We start from the raw sequence: 18,163 nt of genomic DNA, 5'->3' as shown, positions 1-18,163 counted from the left end.
GGATCATGTCTCCAAGAGATGCAAATTTATTTTCCAGCATGGCTTCTAACTCTTTTTGTAACTTGGCTTCTCTTTATTCTCTACGTTTCTCTAAAGACTCTATATACTCATAAAGGTCTTGTAGAGTAACTGTGCTAGGTCTGCCCTTGGTAATCTTTGGTAACTGTGGTGAAATATTCATACTTGAAATTATATGAGAAAATATGTATTAGAAGAAGAAAAATATAAGGAATGTGTGCACCTCACATCAGCAAACCTGACTACAGATCGCCCGTGCGAGCCAAGATCACCAAGCTTTGGATTTATATATGCGAGCTTCAAAACCAAGATCACCAAATGCGTTTATATATGCGAGCCCCAGAACCAAGATCACCAAGTGCTAGGATTATATATGCGAGCTAAGATCACCGAAGGCGAGGGTTTATATATATTTCAAAAACCAGAGCCTTATAACCGGAGCGAGGATATAGATCACCGAGCTTTGTATTTATATATACCAAAATCACTGGATGCGAGGATTTATATGTATTTCAAAAACCGGAGCCTCAGAACCAGAGCGAGGATATAGATCAACGAGCATTTATATAGAGCACCGAGCGTGTATATAGATCACCGTGTGTATAGATCACCGCGCGTTTATATATGCGAGGATTTATAAACGTAGGCTTAGGACCAGAGCGTGTATATAGATCCAGAGCGTATAAACCACAACCTCATAACCGGAGCCTAAGAACTAGAGCGTGTGTATAGATCACCGTGTGTATATGCGAGTCTCAGAAACTAGAGCGAGGATATAGATCACCGAGTGGTTATATATGTGAGGATTTATATGCGAGGATCACCGAGCGTTTATATAGAGCACCGAGTGTGTATATAGATCATCGTGTGTATATGCAAGCCTCACAAACCAGATAGAGCACTCGTTTATATCTGTGAGTGTTTATATAGAGCACCGGTTTATATATGCAAGTGTATCTATGCGAGCGTTTATATGCGAGCCTGAGAGACCGGTTTATATAGAGCGCCGGTTTATATATGCGAGCATATATATGCGAGCGTTACTATACCAAGCGTGTATATAGATCACCCTGTGTATATGCGAGCCTCAGAAACCAGAGCGAGGATATAGATCACCGAGCATTAAAAACACTCGCATATAAACTATGGATTTATAAACGCAGCGTCAGGACCAGAGCATGTATATAGATCCAGAGCATATAAAACGCAGCCTCAAAACGAGAGCGTGTATATAGATCATCGTGTGTATATGCGAGCCTCAGAAACCGGAGCGTTTACATATGCGAATATTTATATGCGAGGATCACCGAGCGTTTATATAGAGCACCGATTTATATATGCGAGGATCACCGGTTTATATGCAAGCGTTACTATACCGAGCGTGTATATAGATCACCATATGTATATACGAGCGTGTATATAGATCCAGAGCGTTAATTTTAGAAAATTCTATTTTTGATTCTCCTCTATTATTATTATTATTATTATTATTAAACAACTACATGGGTTACCCATTGGACTCGCATGGGACTATTCTCATCACTACTGAGTAAAAGTAATTTAAAAACGTACCATTTATACTTTCAAATTAATTGAATTATAAAAATACATATAAATTAAACTAGGAAACCAAATTGTATGACATTGACATCAACTTCACCTAGCACTATGAATGATGGGGTGTAGCACAATTTACATACAACCTTTAAAACTATATTCTTATTTGATTATATATTTTCAAATAAAGATCATATTTAAAAATTTTAAATAATGGCGCCATAAAATTTGAAAATCACGAATCTTTCAAATTTTCAAAATATCTTCGTCCATATCTAAGTACGGGCTTCAGTTTTTTAACTCCTCGAAAAAGCGCATGCAAGTTGTCATACGTGGAAGCCAACTAAGAAGAGTCAAGGCAATCCGGGCTTTATGTTATAGACCTGGATATAATGTGCCGGGTATACAATAAATATGGCCTCTTAAATAAGCTCCGCTGTCTAATATTTTATATTACATAAATTTTCTAATAAAATAATTAGGATTCTAGCACTCCAAGGCAACCCGTGAGCTTTGTAATTTGGCTTATAACGGTTCCATTTTATCGTCAATTGACTTTCGAACATTTGGAAGTGCATAAGTAAATCCGTGGTGTAACTAACTCCAATGTGCAAACATATCCCACCATTTTCCTGCTCGTCTCATTTCGATATATTCCGTTCGAGGTCTGCGTGTAGGTGCTTTATAAGTGTCATTGGTGGTTGCACAAGCCGTTGCAGTTTCATTCGTTGCTCTTGTGAATCCGTTGCAGTGAAAAAAGCGGGTTTAAAGTCCGACTCCAAGAAAAGATTTAGAGAGAACCTCCCTGTATTCTTACAACATGAATGCGAAGAAGCATTGGACTAGTATGTTCATAAAATCCAATTCGTCCACCTCGTTAAGCAATCAATTGCCCGAAACATCTGATTCTTCAGCGATGAGGTTGCGATATTCTGAACTAGGTAAGAAATAGTCTAAACGTAATCTAGCTTGCCTAATTGCCAGTTAGATAGGTTGCTACTTCATTAAGATTTAGACGCATTGATATAATGGGGTTCCGCTCATATTTACACGCAGTGTCATAACCTTCAACAGCTTTCATGGTAATTCGAAAACCCTTTACTCAAGGGTATTAAACGTTTTACCTGGTTATGAAAATCTACGAATAAACGAAGATCATTGGACAACTTCCTTGAAACTCAATTTATAATCACAGCTAGGGTTTTCACATATGTACATTCAGGTTTGCATCTACTGGCTCATTTCAATACTGAACTTCATGTTTCAATACTGACGTTGATGTTCAGGACAAGGTTATTGAATTTTCTAGTTTTAATATATATATATATATTTAATGATAATATTTGTATTAATGGTAAAATTTGTGTTTTCATTATAGTTATACATTGAGAGTTACATTATAATTTTCTTCTATCCTTAGTGATATTAATAAAATTTTTATTCAAAATTATTCTCAGAAAAAAATATAAGAGCCCTAACATTAAACAAAATTTGTATTACATATAGCTTATTTCTAGACATAGTTCTTGTTTATAACATATTTCATGAGATCCACTTTATGAACATTTGGCATTAGAGCTACTCGAAATTACTAAATTTATGACCAAACTATTCACTAGAGATCTCAATTCTTCAATCTCTTGAAGAGTTTGATTTCTTTCTCATGTTTATCTTATCTCCTCCCCTTAGCACAGGGCCCATCACATTTGGCATTAGAGTTACTGGAACTTATTAAATTTATGACCAAATTAGTAACTAGAGATCTCAATTCTTCAACATCTAGAGGAGTTTGGTTTCTTCCTCGTGTTTATTTTGTTTCCTTTCCTTAGCACAGGGCACAACCACCATTACTGAAATTTGATCCTAGATCACCTTTCTAAAATGGCCAAACCTCAACGGATTGTGCTAATAAAACTTTACATCGTTAATCACCTCTTTAATCCGTCAAAATTACATATAAAAACGCTGTTAATCTCCGCTTCCATGACATCCCAAAACATCTCTAATCTCCCTTCTATGATTATGGTTAATTTTATAAACATCATTCTTTTGAAAAATTTATATGTTTCTAACTCTGTATGTTATGAATTTGTTTTGATTATTTTTTAAACATATTTTGGCCATCTATGTCAAACGCAAGTCGTGCATTTATCCAAATAGAGTTTTGACAATTGTTTAGAGTAATCTATTTTGCATGCAACAGATGAAACATCACATAATTGCCAGCCCAAAGGGAGGACCAGATGGAATCCAAAACCAGAGCAGATCCGGATCTTGGAAGCTATTTTCCAATCTGGAGTGGTGAGCCCTCCCAGAGAAGAAATAAAAAGAATCAGAGCTCAGCTAGAGGTGTTCGGGCAAGTTGGAGACGCTAATGTGTATTACTGGTTCCAGAACAGAAAGTCCCGATCAAAGAGAAAGCCGCGACTGCCAGCTGCACAAAGATCTAAATCTAGGACCCAATCTGGGACGCTATCTTCAACTTCGTCTACATCAACATCAACATCGGTTCATTCTAAAACTACCACAGAAATTTCTAATAGTGCACCCAGTTCCATGCAAAAGAACATTGGAGATCAATATTTCTCTCCTTCTCCAGTGCCAGTTTATGATATCCAGGCTGTGTACGAAGAAATGAGTAAAACATCAACATCTGCTCCGTCCAGTAGTCCACCCACTGGAGATCAATATTGCTTCTCTTCTGCTCCGCCGGTTTATTCATCTGCAGGCAATCATTATAATCTGCATACATCAGCATCTGTTCCGTATGAAACTTTGCCGAACCCTTCTAATTGTGCACCCAGTGCCATGCCCGATAACATTGGAGATCAATATTGCTTCTCTTCTGCTGCCCCAATTGGTTCCTCTGCGGGACATCATAACGATCTGCGTACAATGAGTTATAACATGCAAGCAATAGGTGCTGCAGCAGCAGGAACTCAAAGCATATTGAACGAAGGTACATGTGTCACCACAGGATCAAAATTATTTTGTTGTCTTGACATGAAGCTGCAAACGTTCTCTGATATTAATCTTGGTGTGCAGGAATAGGAATTGGAATTGGAGGCGTACAAGATGGCTCGGTCATTAATCCTAACCCATCAATAACTGTATTCCTCAATGACGTCCCAACTTCAGTTCCCTCAGGGCCTATAAATTTGAGGGATTTCTTCGGGGCTGATGCCTTTCTTTTCGATTCCTCTGGCGAGTCTGTTCTAGTTAATGAATTTGGATTCGCAAGCCTGGACGCTGGAGCTACGTATTTCTTGGTATGCTATATATAATTCTCCTCCTCTTCTTCCTATATGCAGTATCAGCATAACTTCAATTATATCTCACTTTCCGTGTGCGCGTGTTTGCTTTCCACTTTCGCAGATATGAAGTCTCTTTTATCAAAGGTTTCGGACTATTCCCAATAACAGACTGTTGCTTCTAGGACTATTCTATCTTGGGGTAACTCGTATAGCTCGAAGTTTGATATGTTGCACCTATTTTTTTCATGAATTTGTTGCAGTGTACTGCAGGATCAAGATCAGCACTACATCGTAGTGCTGATTGCGTGCTTTCAGTGATTCCACACTATTCAACTATTCTTATGTTATTACAAAATAGCCCACATGTTCGTGTGAGATATGCAAGTGTACATACATAATTCATTAGTAGAAGGTTAACTCTCAGGTTGCTGTGAAGAGTAGTTCATTCGTTGTAGGATGTAGGGAGATTATATGTCCATCTCCCTATGCCAGAGGCGTACCGATTTCTGGGTACTGTTGTGCTTTTGCAAGCATGGATGAAATTTCGACGTATCGGTTTGCAAAGTATGGTGACATTGTTTTCATTAAAGCCTTGATGTGTGGTTGTAAAGATTTTGTAAGCTGGTTGGTCCCAGCGCTTCTATTATCCGATTAAAACTTTACTTGTGCATTTCCTAGATTTAATGTTTTAATGGGATATAAGTTGGTTTTTTTTTCTAATTCAAGATATCCGTTTGCAAATTATGGGGACACTGTTTTGAATAAATCCTTCATGTGTGGTTCTAAAGGTTTCCTAAGTTGTACGTATAGCTTCTATTATTCAATTAAAAATTTACTTCTGTATTCTTTAGCTTGAATATGTTTTAATCGTATATAAGTTCTATTTTTTTTTGGAAAATTTATAAATAAGAAAATACCTTTTATTTGTGCACTTTTCGAATTTGTAATTTGTTTTTACAATACGGGCTTATAAAAAAAATGACATTTCTGGAATATGTAATTTGTTTTTACAATATGGTATTGATAAAAAAATTTCTAAAACTAGAAAGAGAGTAAATTTGGTTGGGTCAAATATATGCTTTGCTAACAAATTGTATAAAATTTTGTAATAAATTATATTGCTTGATTTTCTAAATTAGCCTTATATTTATATAAGTTTTATTAAGCGGATATTATTTTTTTAAAATTTAGTTAAGATTGAAGGGAAGTATAATCTTTGAGAAAATTTGGTTGGGTCAAATATATCTCTTCGTTACAAATTGTATAAATTTTTGGACTAAATTATATTGATTGGTTTTTTAATTAGTTATGTGGGTTTTTTTATCTTTTTAATATTAAGTTAAGATTGAAGGGAGGTATAGTCTTTTAAATAATGATATTCCATTTATTCCAAACATTTTCTTGAAGAACTTTAATTCCACATTTAATTTCCACCCTTAACACATCTCATTATTATTTATAATAAACATAATAATGTAATCACACAATTAACTTCCACACTTTACTCCAATTATTATTTTTATAACAAACATAAAATAACTGTGAACTAATTATTTCTAAATAATTTTTTAAAGACAATTTAATTTCACATATAATTTTCAACCTTAACCCCTACCATTATTATTTATAGCAACCATAACTATGCAATCTCACAATTAACTTCCACTCTTAACTCCTTCCATCATTATTTATACTTAACATAAGATCATTGTCATACACACACACATATATACACATATTCAACTTTCGATTTTGGAAAAAATTGATTTGAGAGACACAGCGCAAAGAAAAATGTAACTACAACTATCAAATTAAAAAATCAAATATGAAATTGTCACACACACACACACATTCAACTTTTGATTTTGGAAAAGTTTGATTTGAGAGACATAGTACAAAGCAAAATGTAACTACAACTATCAAATTAAAAGATAAAATATGAAAATCTAGGGTCGGATATATGACTCTTGTTGAACATCTATATTTATACAAAAGTTTGAGTCTATTACAAAAATTTTAATTTCTTTTTTTTGTGTCTTTGAGGTTTGATGATTCGAAGTGGTGTTTCTGTTGGGTCCCTATAAGACTAGTGATTACCCCATTACTATTGTATTTATACCCCTTATTTATATTGTTGTGCCCCTATTACCCCCATTTTGTTACTTCTGTGCCCCATAGAATCCCTCTATTGTTATTTTTGTGGCTTTATATTATTATTGTTAGGTCGGCTAGATTATATTTTGACTCCTTAGACTCCTATATATAGAAAGGAGGTTTTGTCATTTGTATCATCCAAGAATTGTTCATCTATGTAATGTAAAGGAGGTTGCCCCCTCGAAGAGGCTAAATTCTAAGGCGTGGATCTCTCTTTTCTATCTTTTTGTGAGCTGGTTTCATAACATTTGGTATCAGAGCTTTGGATTCTAGGGTTTCGCTGCTCCAAACAGGTCATCGTGGCATTTTCGCTATAACTTTTTCTATGACATTTCAGAAGTCGTAAAAAAAACCCATTTGAGAAGAAATCGAGATGAACCTTGGGTCCAAATTTCAGAGCTTTTCGCATGATATTTGCGGAGATATGATCTGAGGAAGTTGGTCTTTTTGCAGACTCCTGAATTACATTCAAAACAGGTGACCTGGGGAAAATCGTCATAACTTTCTCTCTGGGGATCAGATTGAAATTTCGTAATAAGGTACAGAAAGAGGACGGACTGTAGTTTCTTGTATACGTGTTTCAGATTCAAAGGTTGAAACAATGACTCGTGGAACGTCATACAAATTCGCTCTACTGAACTAGTCTAAAAGCAAGTCACTGTGGGAGATTTCACATAACTCTTCCTTGGAGAATCCAATTTGGGTCAGACTTGTGGCATTGGAAAGAGGACACAGAAGGCTACTAAAGATCGCAATTTTAGAACTGGATGATCCGAAATTACAGAGATACATCAGATTCAATATCAGGGTTCTATAAAGTGAAAAAAGGGTGTGTAACTTTTTTTTAATTTTTGTGTAAGCTTGGTTTAACGGAATTCAAAGGGCATAGTAAAGCATTATTATCGGTAACTGATGCCCCGAGGAAAGAAAATGCAAACACCTAGTAAGGAACCTGAAAGCTCTAGCATGACTCATGAAGAAGAGGAAGAAATGCTACATGATATATCAAAATTACAAGAACAAGTGCAACAAATGTCACGCTCACAAAAGCTAATAGAAGCTAAGATAAGTGGCATAGAATCTAAGATAAATGCCGTGGAATCTAAGATAAATGACGTGGAAGCTAAGATGGACGATTTGAAGATCGATTTGAAGACAGATTTGAAGAAAGACATGGCAAATTTGAAGACAGATTTGAAGACAGACATGGCAGATTTGAAGACAGATTTGACAAATTTTGTATAAGAGATACTTACTAATGGTGAAAAGGTTGTAAAGGAAACTCATGATGTGAACAAAAGTAATGTTAATCATGATTCCATAGATTCTAATGTTGGATCGAAGACCCACCATATTCCAAAAATCGATATGAGGAAGTTTGATGGCAAGGATCCCGCCACATGGATATTACAGATGGAGCAATTCTTCGATCTCAATAATGTGCAAAACACACAAAAGGTACGTATGGCAACTGTATATTTGGAACCAAATCAGTTTGTATGGTATCAATGGCTTTGCTCTCGTAAAAAATTTATCACTTGGGCAATTTTTACGGAAGAATTGATAGCACATTATGAAGATACAAAAAGCAACACTTTTTTTAGCCAATTGATAAGTCTCAAACAAAAGGGTTCAGTAATGGAGCACATTGAGGAGTTCCAAAAATTGAACATAAGGGTAAAAGATATTCCAGAGGAGCATAGGATTGATGTGTTCATAGGGTCTTTAAAGGATAATATCCAACATGATGTTCGCTTTTGGGAACCTGATTCATTAGAGAAGGCATTCAGGTTAGCAAGAAAAATGGAAAGCAAAATTATGGCAACCAGGAAGCATACCACTCACAACTATAAAGACGGAAGTGTTGTTGCCCCTAGTCTTCCACAACCTATAAGGTTGACACCACAACAATTGGAAGAAAAAAGAGCAAAAGGGCTTTGTTACAGTTGTGATAGCAAATACACTAAAGGTCATAAGTGTGCTGAGAAGAAATTATTCTACATAGATTGTGAAGAGGAAGAAGAAAAGGAGCAAGAAAGGTCAAAAGAAGAAGATATACTCCAGGAACAAAGCCTAGATGAAGAACAAATAAATCCGACCATATCTTGTAATGCATTGGCGGGAATTACCACTCCTCAAACCATCAAGATAGAAGGACAAATCAAGAAGAAAAAGGTAATAGTGTTGATTGATTCAGGAAGCACCCACAATTTTATTCATTGTAGGGTAGCAAAAGAATTGAATTGCTTCCTATATCCAGCACCAGAGTGTCAAGTGATGATTGCAAATGGAGGAACAATAAATTTCTCTGGAAAGTGCCATAATATCAAGCTATCCATGGGAGAATATGTATTGACTAGCCCAATGCTTTCCATTCCAATGGGAGGTGCTGATGTTGTACTAGGAGTCCAATGGCTACAATCCTTGGGTACAATAGCTTTTAATTTTCAAGAACTTTTCATCAAATTTTCTATGGAAGGAAAGGAAGTTGAATTAAGGGGTATTGCAGGGAAACCAGGAAAGATAATCAGCTCTAATGGTATGACAAAGCTTCTAAAAAAGGAGCAAAGAGGTGTAATTGCACAATTATGTTCGCTAGATGTTTCCACATCGGAATCATCTATTTCTCCAGATCTCCAAAAAGTCCTGGACAATCATTCCAAGGTATTTGAGACTCCCAAAGGTCTCCCACCTATGCGTGATCATGATCATGCTATTCATCTGATTCCAGGAAGTGTTCCTCCAAACATCAGGCCGTACAGATATCCCTATGTCCAAAAAAGTGAAATTGAACGTATGGTTGCAGAAATGCTAGAGGCTGGTATAATTCAACCGAGTCAAAGTTCTTTCTCTGCTCCAGTAGTATTGGTGCACAAGAAGGATGGATCATGGCGCATGTGTCCGGATTATAGGGAGCTCAACAAGCTCACTATTAAAGATAAGTTCCCCATTCCTGTCATTGATGAATTACTGGATGAATTGCATGGATCAATTTACTTCACCAAGTTGGATCTTCGTTCGGGATATCATCAAATCAGAATGAAGATTGAAGACATTCCGAAAACGGCATTTAGAACTCATGAGGGTCATTATGAATTTTTGGTCATGCCTTTTGGCCTTACCAATGCACCTTCAACATTTCAAGGTTTGATGAATTCAATTTTCAAACCATTCCTTAGAAAATTTGTGTTAGTATTTTTTGATGATATACTAATCTACAGCAAGTCTTGGAAGGATCATGTTGAACATGTTGACAAGGTGCTACAACTATTGGAGGAGAAACAATTATATGCAAAAAGATCCAAATGTTTCTTTGGAGTCCAGGAGGTGGAATATTTGGGTCATATTGTATCTCATGAAGGAGTTAAGGTAGACCCTAGCAAAATTAAAGCCATTAAGGAATGGAAAATCCCACATCCATAAAGCATCTGCGAGGATTTCTTGGGTTGACAGGGTATTATCGCAAGTTTGTTAAGAATTATGGGAGAATAGCAGCACCTCTAACAACATTATTGAAGAAAGATGCATTTTCATGGACTCCGGAAGCAACAAAGGCCTTTGAACATCTTAAAGAGGCAATGTGCCAAGCACCGGTCTTAGCTACACCGGACTTCACAAAAACCTTTATTGTGGAATGTGATGCTTCAGGAAATGGAATTGGTGCTGTTCTAATGCAAGATGAAAGACCCATTGCTTTTGAAAGTCGTCCAATCAAGGGAAAGTTTTTAAGCAAAGCTATTTATGAGAAGGAAATGTTGGCAATACTCCATGCACTTAAGAAATGGCGACCCTACCTAATGGGAAGACACTTCAAGGTAAAAACGGATCATGATAGCCTTAAATACTTTTTAGAACAAAGATTATCCTCTGAAGAGCAACAAAAGTGGGTCACAAAGATGTTGGGTTATGACTTTGAAATCATCTACAAAAAAGGGAAGCAAAATGTGGTGGCAGATGCACTCTCAAGAAAGGATGAGGATGTGGAAGCATTTTGTGTGCCATTTCTATTATCCAACCAGATTGGATAAACGAAGCAAGGGAGGAATGGAAGAATGATGAAGAAGTGTGGGCACTTATTCAAAAGCTACAACAAGATTCCAGTACGTCTGATACATTTAGCTGGCAAAATGATTCGTTATGGTACAAAGATCGCTTATACCTCTGTAAGAATTCCCAGCTAAAACAAAAGATTCTTATGGAATTGCACACTTCTCCCTTAGGAGGGCACTCAGGATTTTTAAAAACTTACCACAGGGTTAAGAAGGAATTTTTTTGGGATGGCCTTAAATCAGATATTCAAAAGTTTGTGGTGGAATGTTTGGTTTCCCAACAAAATAAAGTTGAAACAATTAAGACACCGGGTCTATTACAACCTTTATCCATTCCAAGCCAACGTTGGGAGGAGGTTTCAATGGATTTTATCACAGGTTTACCCAAGTCTGAGGGAAAGAGTGTCATCATGGTGGTAGTTGACAGACTTACCAAGTATGCACACTTTTGTGCATTATCACATCCATTTAAAGCCAGTACAGTTTCTACTGCATTTATGGAAACAATTCAAAAGCTACATGGAAACCCAAAGATTATTGTAAGTGACAGAGATCCCATTTTCACTGGAAATTTTTGGACAGAATTATTTTCTTGTCTTGGTACTCAGTTAGCTCATAGCTCATCTTATCATCCTCAATCTGATGGGCAAACTGAGATAGTAAACAAATGTTTGGAAGGATATCTTCGTTGCTTTGTATCTGATAAACAAACACAATGGGTCAAATGGTTGCCTCTGGCTGAATGGTGGTATAACACTTCCTTCCATACAACAACAAAAATGACCCCATTTATGGCACTTTATGGGTATCAACCACCATCCATCACATCATATTTAAGAGAAAATTCTAAGGTTCAGGCAGTGGAACATCACATCGAACATCAACAAAAAGTCCTCCAACTCTTAAAGGATAACCTCGTGTTGGCACAAAATAGAATGAAACAACAGGCAGATCAACATCGAAGTGAAAGAAGTTTTGATGTAGGTGATTGGGTATTCCTACGGCTACAACCATATAAGCAAATGTCCCTAAAGCAAGCTAAGAAGGATAATAAATTATCACCAAAGTATTATGGTCCATACAAGGTGTTGCAAAAGATTGGTACTATGGCATACAAATTGGAGCTTCCTGCAGCTTCTCGATTGCACCCAGTTTTCCATGTTTCATGTTTAAAGAAAGTTATAGGCGACAAGCTCCCAGTTCAAACAATATTGCCAGAACTTGATGAGGAAGGAAAAATTATATTGGAATCGGAAGCAGTCACAGAAACAAGAACTCGACAGCTACGAAATCGATCAATTTCAGAGTATCTTATCAAGTGGAAGAACTTATCTGCTAAAGATTCCACATGGGAGGATGAGAATTTTATGCAGAAGTATCCAGAACTAATCAAGCGTTGAGGACAACACTTTTTTGAAGGAGAGGGGCATGTTGGGTCCCTATAATACTAGTTATTACCCCATTAATATTGTAGTTATACCCCTTATTTATATTGTTGTGCCCCTATTACCCCCATGTTGTTATTTCTGTGCCCCATAGAATCCCTCTATTGTTATTTTTGTGGCTTTATATTATTATTGTTAGGTCGGCTGGATTATATTGTGACTCCTTAGACTCCTATATATAGAAAGGAGGTTTTGTCATTTGTATCATCCAAGAATTGTTCATTTATGTAATGTAAAGGAGGTTGCCCCCTTGAAGAGGCTAGATTCTAAGGCGTGGATCTCTCTTTTCTATCTTTTTGTGAGCTGGTTTCATAACAGTACAAAGAAAAATGTAACTACAACTATCAAATTAAAAAATAAAATATGAAAATCTAGGGTTGGATATATGACTCTTGTTGAACATCCATATTTATACAAAAGTTTGAGTCTATTAAAAAAATTTTAATTCTTTTTTTTTGTGTCTTTGAGGTTTGATGATTCGAAGTCGTGTTTCCCCTTTGAACATAAACAAGATGAGGCAGTGTGCAGTGAGGTGGTGAAGATGGTGGAAGACGATGTGGCTTGAGGTAGTGCTAATAGTGATGGTGAGGTGGTGCTTGTCCCTCCACCTCAGAAATAATTAGTGAGCTAACATTCTCCACCTTAATTATTTTATGAATAAAAAAACTTTTCCGATACATCAAAATATTGTTACGTCATACATACCCCTATATTTTCTCTATGAGATTCAAACAATTATTTTCCAAGGCTTTTTCAAATATGTCTGCAAATTATTCTTCTCATCTACCGAATTCCATACAGATTTGATTAATTTGTAGTACTTCTCGAATGAAGTGATATCTCATTTCAATATGCTTACTCTTTTTATGGAAAATGTGATTTATTTATAATGAATTAACATTTTTGTTGTCACAAAAAAATTGAGTTGTTTCTTTGTATTCAAGCAATAACTCAGTCAAAATTCTTCTCATCCAACCAATTTTGCATGTTGTTGTTATTTCTACAACATACTCTACGTATGTAGATGATAAAGTCATGGTGGATCTATTCTTTGATGTCCATGCCATTGCACCTACATATGTAGATGATAAAGTCATGGTGGATATCTCCTTTGATGTCCATGCCACTACACCTAATCCAAAAATAAACACATATCAAGATTTTCTCTTCATGTCATCGATATTGCCTACAAAATCACTATCTATATATAAAATTAGTTTAAAATCTAAATCTTAAGTATATAAGATGCCATAATTTGTTGTTCTAGCTCAACATATCTTAATGCCCCTTTTCCAATTAGCCAATAGGTACTCTTTGGAGACTCCATGAATTTGGAAATTAAACTTACATGAAACATTATATTAGGCCTTCTTGTGGTCAAATACATTAGAATTCCGACCAATTTCTTATACAAGTTTGGATTAACATTTAACATTGATCTTTCTTACTAATTTTTGTACTAGTTGCATTTGGGTTTACAACTAGATTAAAATTTTCCACCCTGAACCTTTTCAATACATCCTTTGAATACCTAGATAGACAAATGCATATACCATATTGAGTTACTTCAATTCCAAGAAAATAATTCATTAGCCCTAAATCATTCATCTCAACTTTTGTTCTCATGTGTGTCTTAAAATAATCTATTCAAAGATATCCGGTGAAAACCCAAGCATCAACATTCATGAAAAAAATCAAAATTTTACCTTCCTAGTTTACCTTTGTATACAGAGTTGACTTAGTCGAACTCCTGATGAATCCATTGTTATTCAATTGTTCATCAATTCTACTATACTGTACTCAGGGTGTTATTTTCAATCCATATAATTCTTTCTTTCATTTGTAAACCTTATCTTCTTGTCCATCAATTTCATATCCTCGAGGTTGTTCCACATAAACCTCTTCTTCCAAAAAAGAATTTAAAATTCAAACTTAACATCTATATGATATATTTTCCATTTTTTTTCTGCAAAAATAGTTAATACCATACTTATTGTATCAAGTCTAGCTATAGGTACAAAAATTTCATTACAACCAATACTAAGTTGGTGGGTAAACCCTTGAGCTACAAGTGTTTTTTTTATGTTTTTCAATTTCTCCTTTAGCTTTCAATTTATTTTTGTAAATACATTTAACGTCTGTACTATTTTTACGTTTAGGAAAATATACAAGATCCCAAGTATTATTTCTTTCTAGAGCATCATTCTCTTCATCCATAGATTGTATCCAAACTTCTCCTTTAACAACATCATCAAAATTTACAAGTTCATATGACATTAGTACAAAATTTGAAATTTCATATATTTCATCATTGTGTTCGTGCAATTATTTTAAACTTTAGTATCATGGCCTTCAATTTTGTTCCTTGATATAGCTAATATAAGATTAGATTTATTACTTACCTCTAATAACATTGTTTGTTGTCTACCACAACTTGATGGTTCCATATGTTCTTCAGTTCTCAATTTTCTAAAATATAATGGGTTGGATCTTAATGATTTCCTTGTTGAAGTGCTTGTAATAGGTGTATATGAAATCGATTGTCCACCTTTTACTTCTTTCTCATATTCATCATCATTTCCTTGAGATAATACAACTCCATATTCAATAGATTTATCTATGCTTCCATCCCAATCTTTTTCTTCCTTGAACTCAAAATCTCTAATAATAATATACTTCTTGGGGATGAGATTACATGATTTGTATGATTTAGACTCCTCACTATATCCAATAAAGATAACATTATCACTTATATAATCTAACTTACTTCTCAACTCTTTAGGTACATGTGTTGATCTCGAAACTAAACTATTAGAAAATTACTTAGTTTTTCCTTACTCAAAGATTCTTTATACTATCTACAAATTCACACTCTCAATCAAAAAAATTGATAATGAAGTTATACTTAAAGAAAGCAAAGTGAACGAAAACAGGTACATGAAGACAATTTTCAAACTCATCTTGATAATGTATTTCATCAGACCCCCCTGGCTATGTCTCCACATTCATTTAACACATGAATCACTTTATTATATCTCTTTAAAAAAAGTTTGTCACCTTGTCTACAACAAGGACCAAAAACTTCTCACAATATGTGACTAATCCTCCCAAAAGGGACTACCTTCTCCTTTATAAAAAATGCTTAAGGCTTATCACATAAAAGACCATTATTAAACACCAAATTTTCTATGCTTATTCAACGAGTTTATAACATACTCTTGAAGAAACTTACAATAATTCATTTCACTCTTAAAAGCTCTCTAAAAAAACTCACATAAGGAACTTAAATATCTCTCATTACATGAACTGGATTGGATCATTATATTTTTTTCATCCATCTCCATGCATTCAGAGAGGAAAAAGTGGAGGAATCAACTCATGGGACCACTTTTACCGGTGGGACCCAGTTTGGTGAAATGGGGTTTGAAACCTTCCAGGAGTGTTTTGAGGCATCAACCAATTTTTTTTGCGGTAAAAAGTTTCCTCTTTATTGCTTCACCTTTTCATGTTGTTCTACAAATAGGGATCTTTCGAACGATGCAAGAAGTGCATCAATCGAAGTCTATATGCAAAAGTTATGCCACTCGAAATTTGACCTTCCTATTTTTAGACCTACAATTCATGAGGATGTCACGTCAACCCCCATTATTCATGGAAAATGGGCTAGCCATGTGTCTTTGATTTAAAATACTCTAGAATAGTCTATATTGTAATGCTAGTTAAGATTTGATGTAGTCAAACTTAACCACTAGTATGCTATCGGGTTTTCTTATAATGAGGCCACTAGGAGGAAGACGCATTCCATTCTTTCAAGAGCATTTTTTTCGATAGTTGAGAAAATATAGCTAGCAGAGGTAGGAAGTAGGGCACACAAACAGGATATGTGCACTATAACAGCCCATATTCCACATACATTACTCCTTTGTACCTGCAACCTTATTTTCCAGACAGAGAAATAGAGTAAAGCGACCTCACCTTCTAGCTAGGTTTTCTCCTGAAAGGGTTTCCCAAAGCATATTTTGTGTCTTATGTGTGTGTGTGAGCTTATTTTTTTGTTCTCTATTTTTATGCATAATTTTAATTCACGTCCATGTTGTAATTACACTTAATTCTACAAATCTTAAAGTTTAATAAAACTGTAATAGTGTAGAAAATTCTGTATTTCAATATTTTATTATGAAATCTATTCTGATGAAATATCCAGTGGAATATCCACAAAATTTTATGAATCATTTGTTATCAGAGAAGGTTTCTATGGGTATTTTGTAAAGATTATGGGGATCTATATCTACGGGGCTGAAAATTGTAAAACCCTAATCATGGTCGACGAATTTGTAAAGGAACCTCATGATCCTACAGAGGTGAGGTCTATGTGGTTGGAACAACAAGTCACAATTATAAATCATAATGTAAGCCTCCTAATGGTGTCCTTGAATAGAAATATGGGGATATTTGGAGAAGAGGGGGGGTTGAATGGAAAGGACAAATCTGAACGTTGATCAAAAGATTAGGGAGAAATGGAGAACCAGTTGAAGAAAGAATCCGGAAAAGGTCAACCCAATTTTAGTATCATGAATCAGTCCCTATTTGAAATGGAAGAGAAAGTCGATATCAAGCCATATCATGATGAGATTGACGCTCTGAATATGAACCATTGGTTGTAGCAACTGGAAGTTTATTTTACCATCCATATGATTGACAAAGGACAAAAGATCTCATTCACATGGTTGAAATTAAAGGGCCATGCACTAATTTGGCGGGAAAGCCACATGGAAACCTTAAGGTTGGAGGGAGAATCTCCAGTGACTAAGTGGGAATATTTCAAAACCATCAATAAGTCACAGTTTTATCCCATTGGGTATGTGGAGGACTAGTGGAGAGGTGGCATTATTTCAGGGAAAATTTGGGCCAAATGGTGATAGAGTACACCATGAAATTAAAAAAGATGGCTATAATATTGTGTATCTCTCAAAAGAACCCAGATGTGCTCCTCAAGTATTTGAGGGGTCTGCACTGCCATTTTCATGAGAAAGTGATGTTATTCAAGCGTAAATCAGTGGATGAGGCTTGTTTACGAGAACAATACCTTGAAAACATATGCATGAAGAGAGCACAATCAAGTGGATCGAAGAAGAAGGAGAAACATGACGCTTCTAAGGAGGGGAAGAAGAAGAAAAAAGGGGGAAAATATAGAAAGACAATAACCACAACACCCCAACGCAAAGATCCTAGCAACCACTACAACATTGATGGCCAAACAAAGGAGAAGTGTTGGAAGTTGTATCGAGAGCTAAACCTCAAGGAAAACAAGAAATATAACAAGAAGAAGAATCTCATGGCCACGGATTCGAGCAACCAAGTTGAAACCAACTAGGACATGGATGATATATACTTTGTACGTTAATGCAGGAGGAGGTAAATCTGAGTAGCCTTAAGTAACAAGAATATAAGGAAATTACCAAACTCTTCCATATAAAGATACAGGTCAAGAAGATAAATAGTGATTCTCTATTCGACTCTGGAGCATAGGTGAACCTCATTGGAGAAGAGCTAGTCAAGAAGTTGGGGTTGGAAGTTTGTGATAATCCCAACCCATATCCACTAGGATGGGTAAATAAGGATGCAAAGCTTAAGGTAACAAAAAATTGTGAAACTAGATTTGATATAAATGTTGATTTTATTGATG

The 18,163-nt window shown here is 35.5% G+C and overlaps 1 protein-coding gene across 1 annotated transcript; it reads left to right on the top strand.

Moving 5' to 3' along the window:
* Positions 1-2,395: 2,395 nt before the first annotated feature.
* Positions 2,396-5,147, top strand: LOC149159038 (WUSCHEL-related homeobox 12-like). The gene is made up of 4 exons (XM_089434167.1): positions 2,396-2,516; positions 3,779-4,534; positions 4,621-4,844; positions 5,100-5,147. The coding sequence occupies exons 1-4, from the start codon at positions 2,396-2,398 to the stop codon at positions 5,145-5,147; spliced, it is 1,149 nt and encodes a 382-aa protein (XP_089290293.1).
* Positions 5,148-18,163: the final 13,016 nt, after the last annotated feature.

This window comes from Pinus tabuliformis, chromosome 5_2 (assembly GCF_031772625.1).
Source record: "Pinus tabuliformis cultivar Carrire ecotype Pingquan chromosome 5_2, CPIR1, whole genome shotgun sequence".
Classification (NCBI taxonomy): Eukaryota; Viridiplantae; Streptophyta; class Pinopsida; order Pinales; family Pinaceae; genus Pinus; species Pinus tabuliformis.
This window is presented reverse-complemented; position numbering and strand designations above follow the sequence as displayed.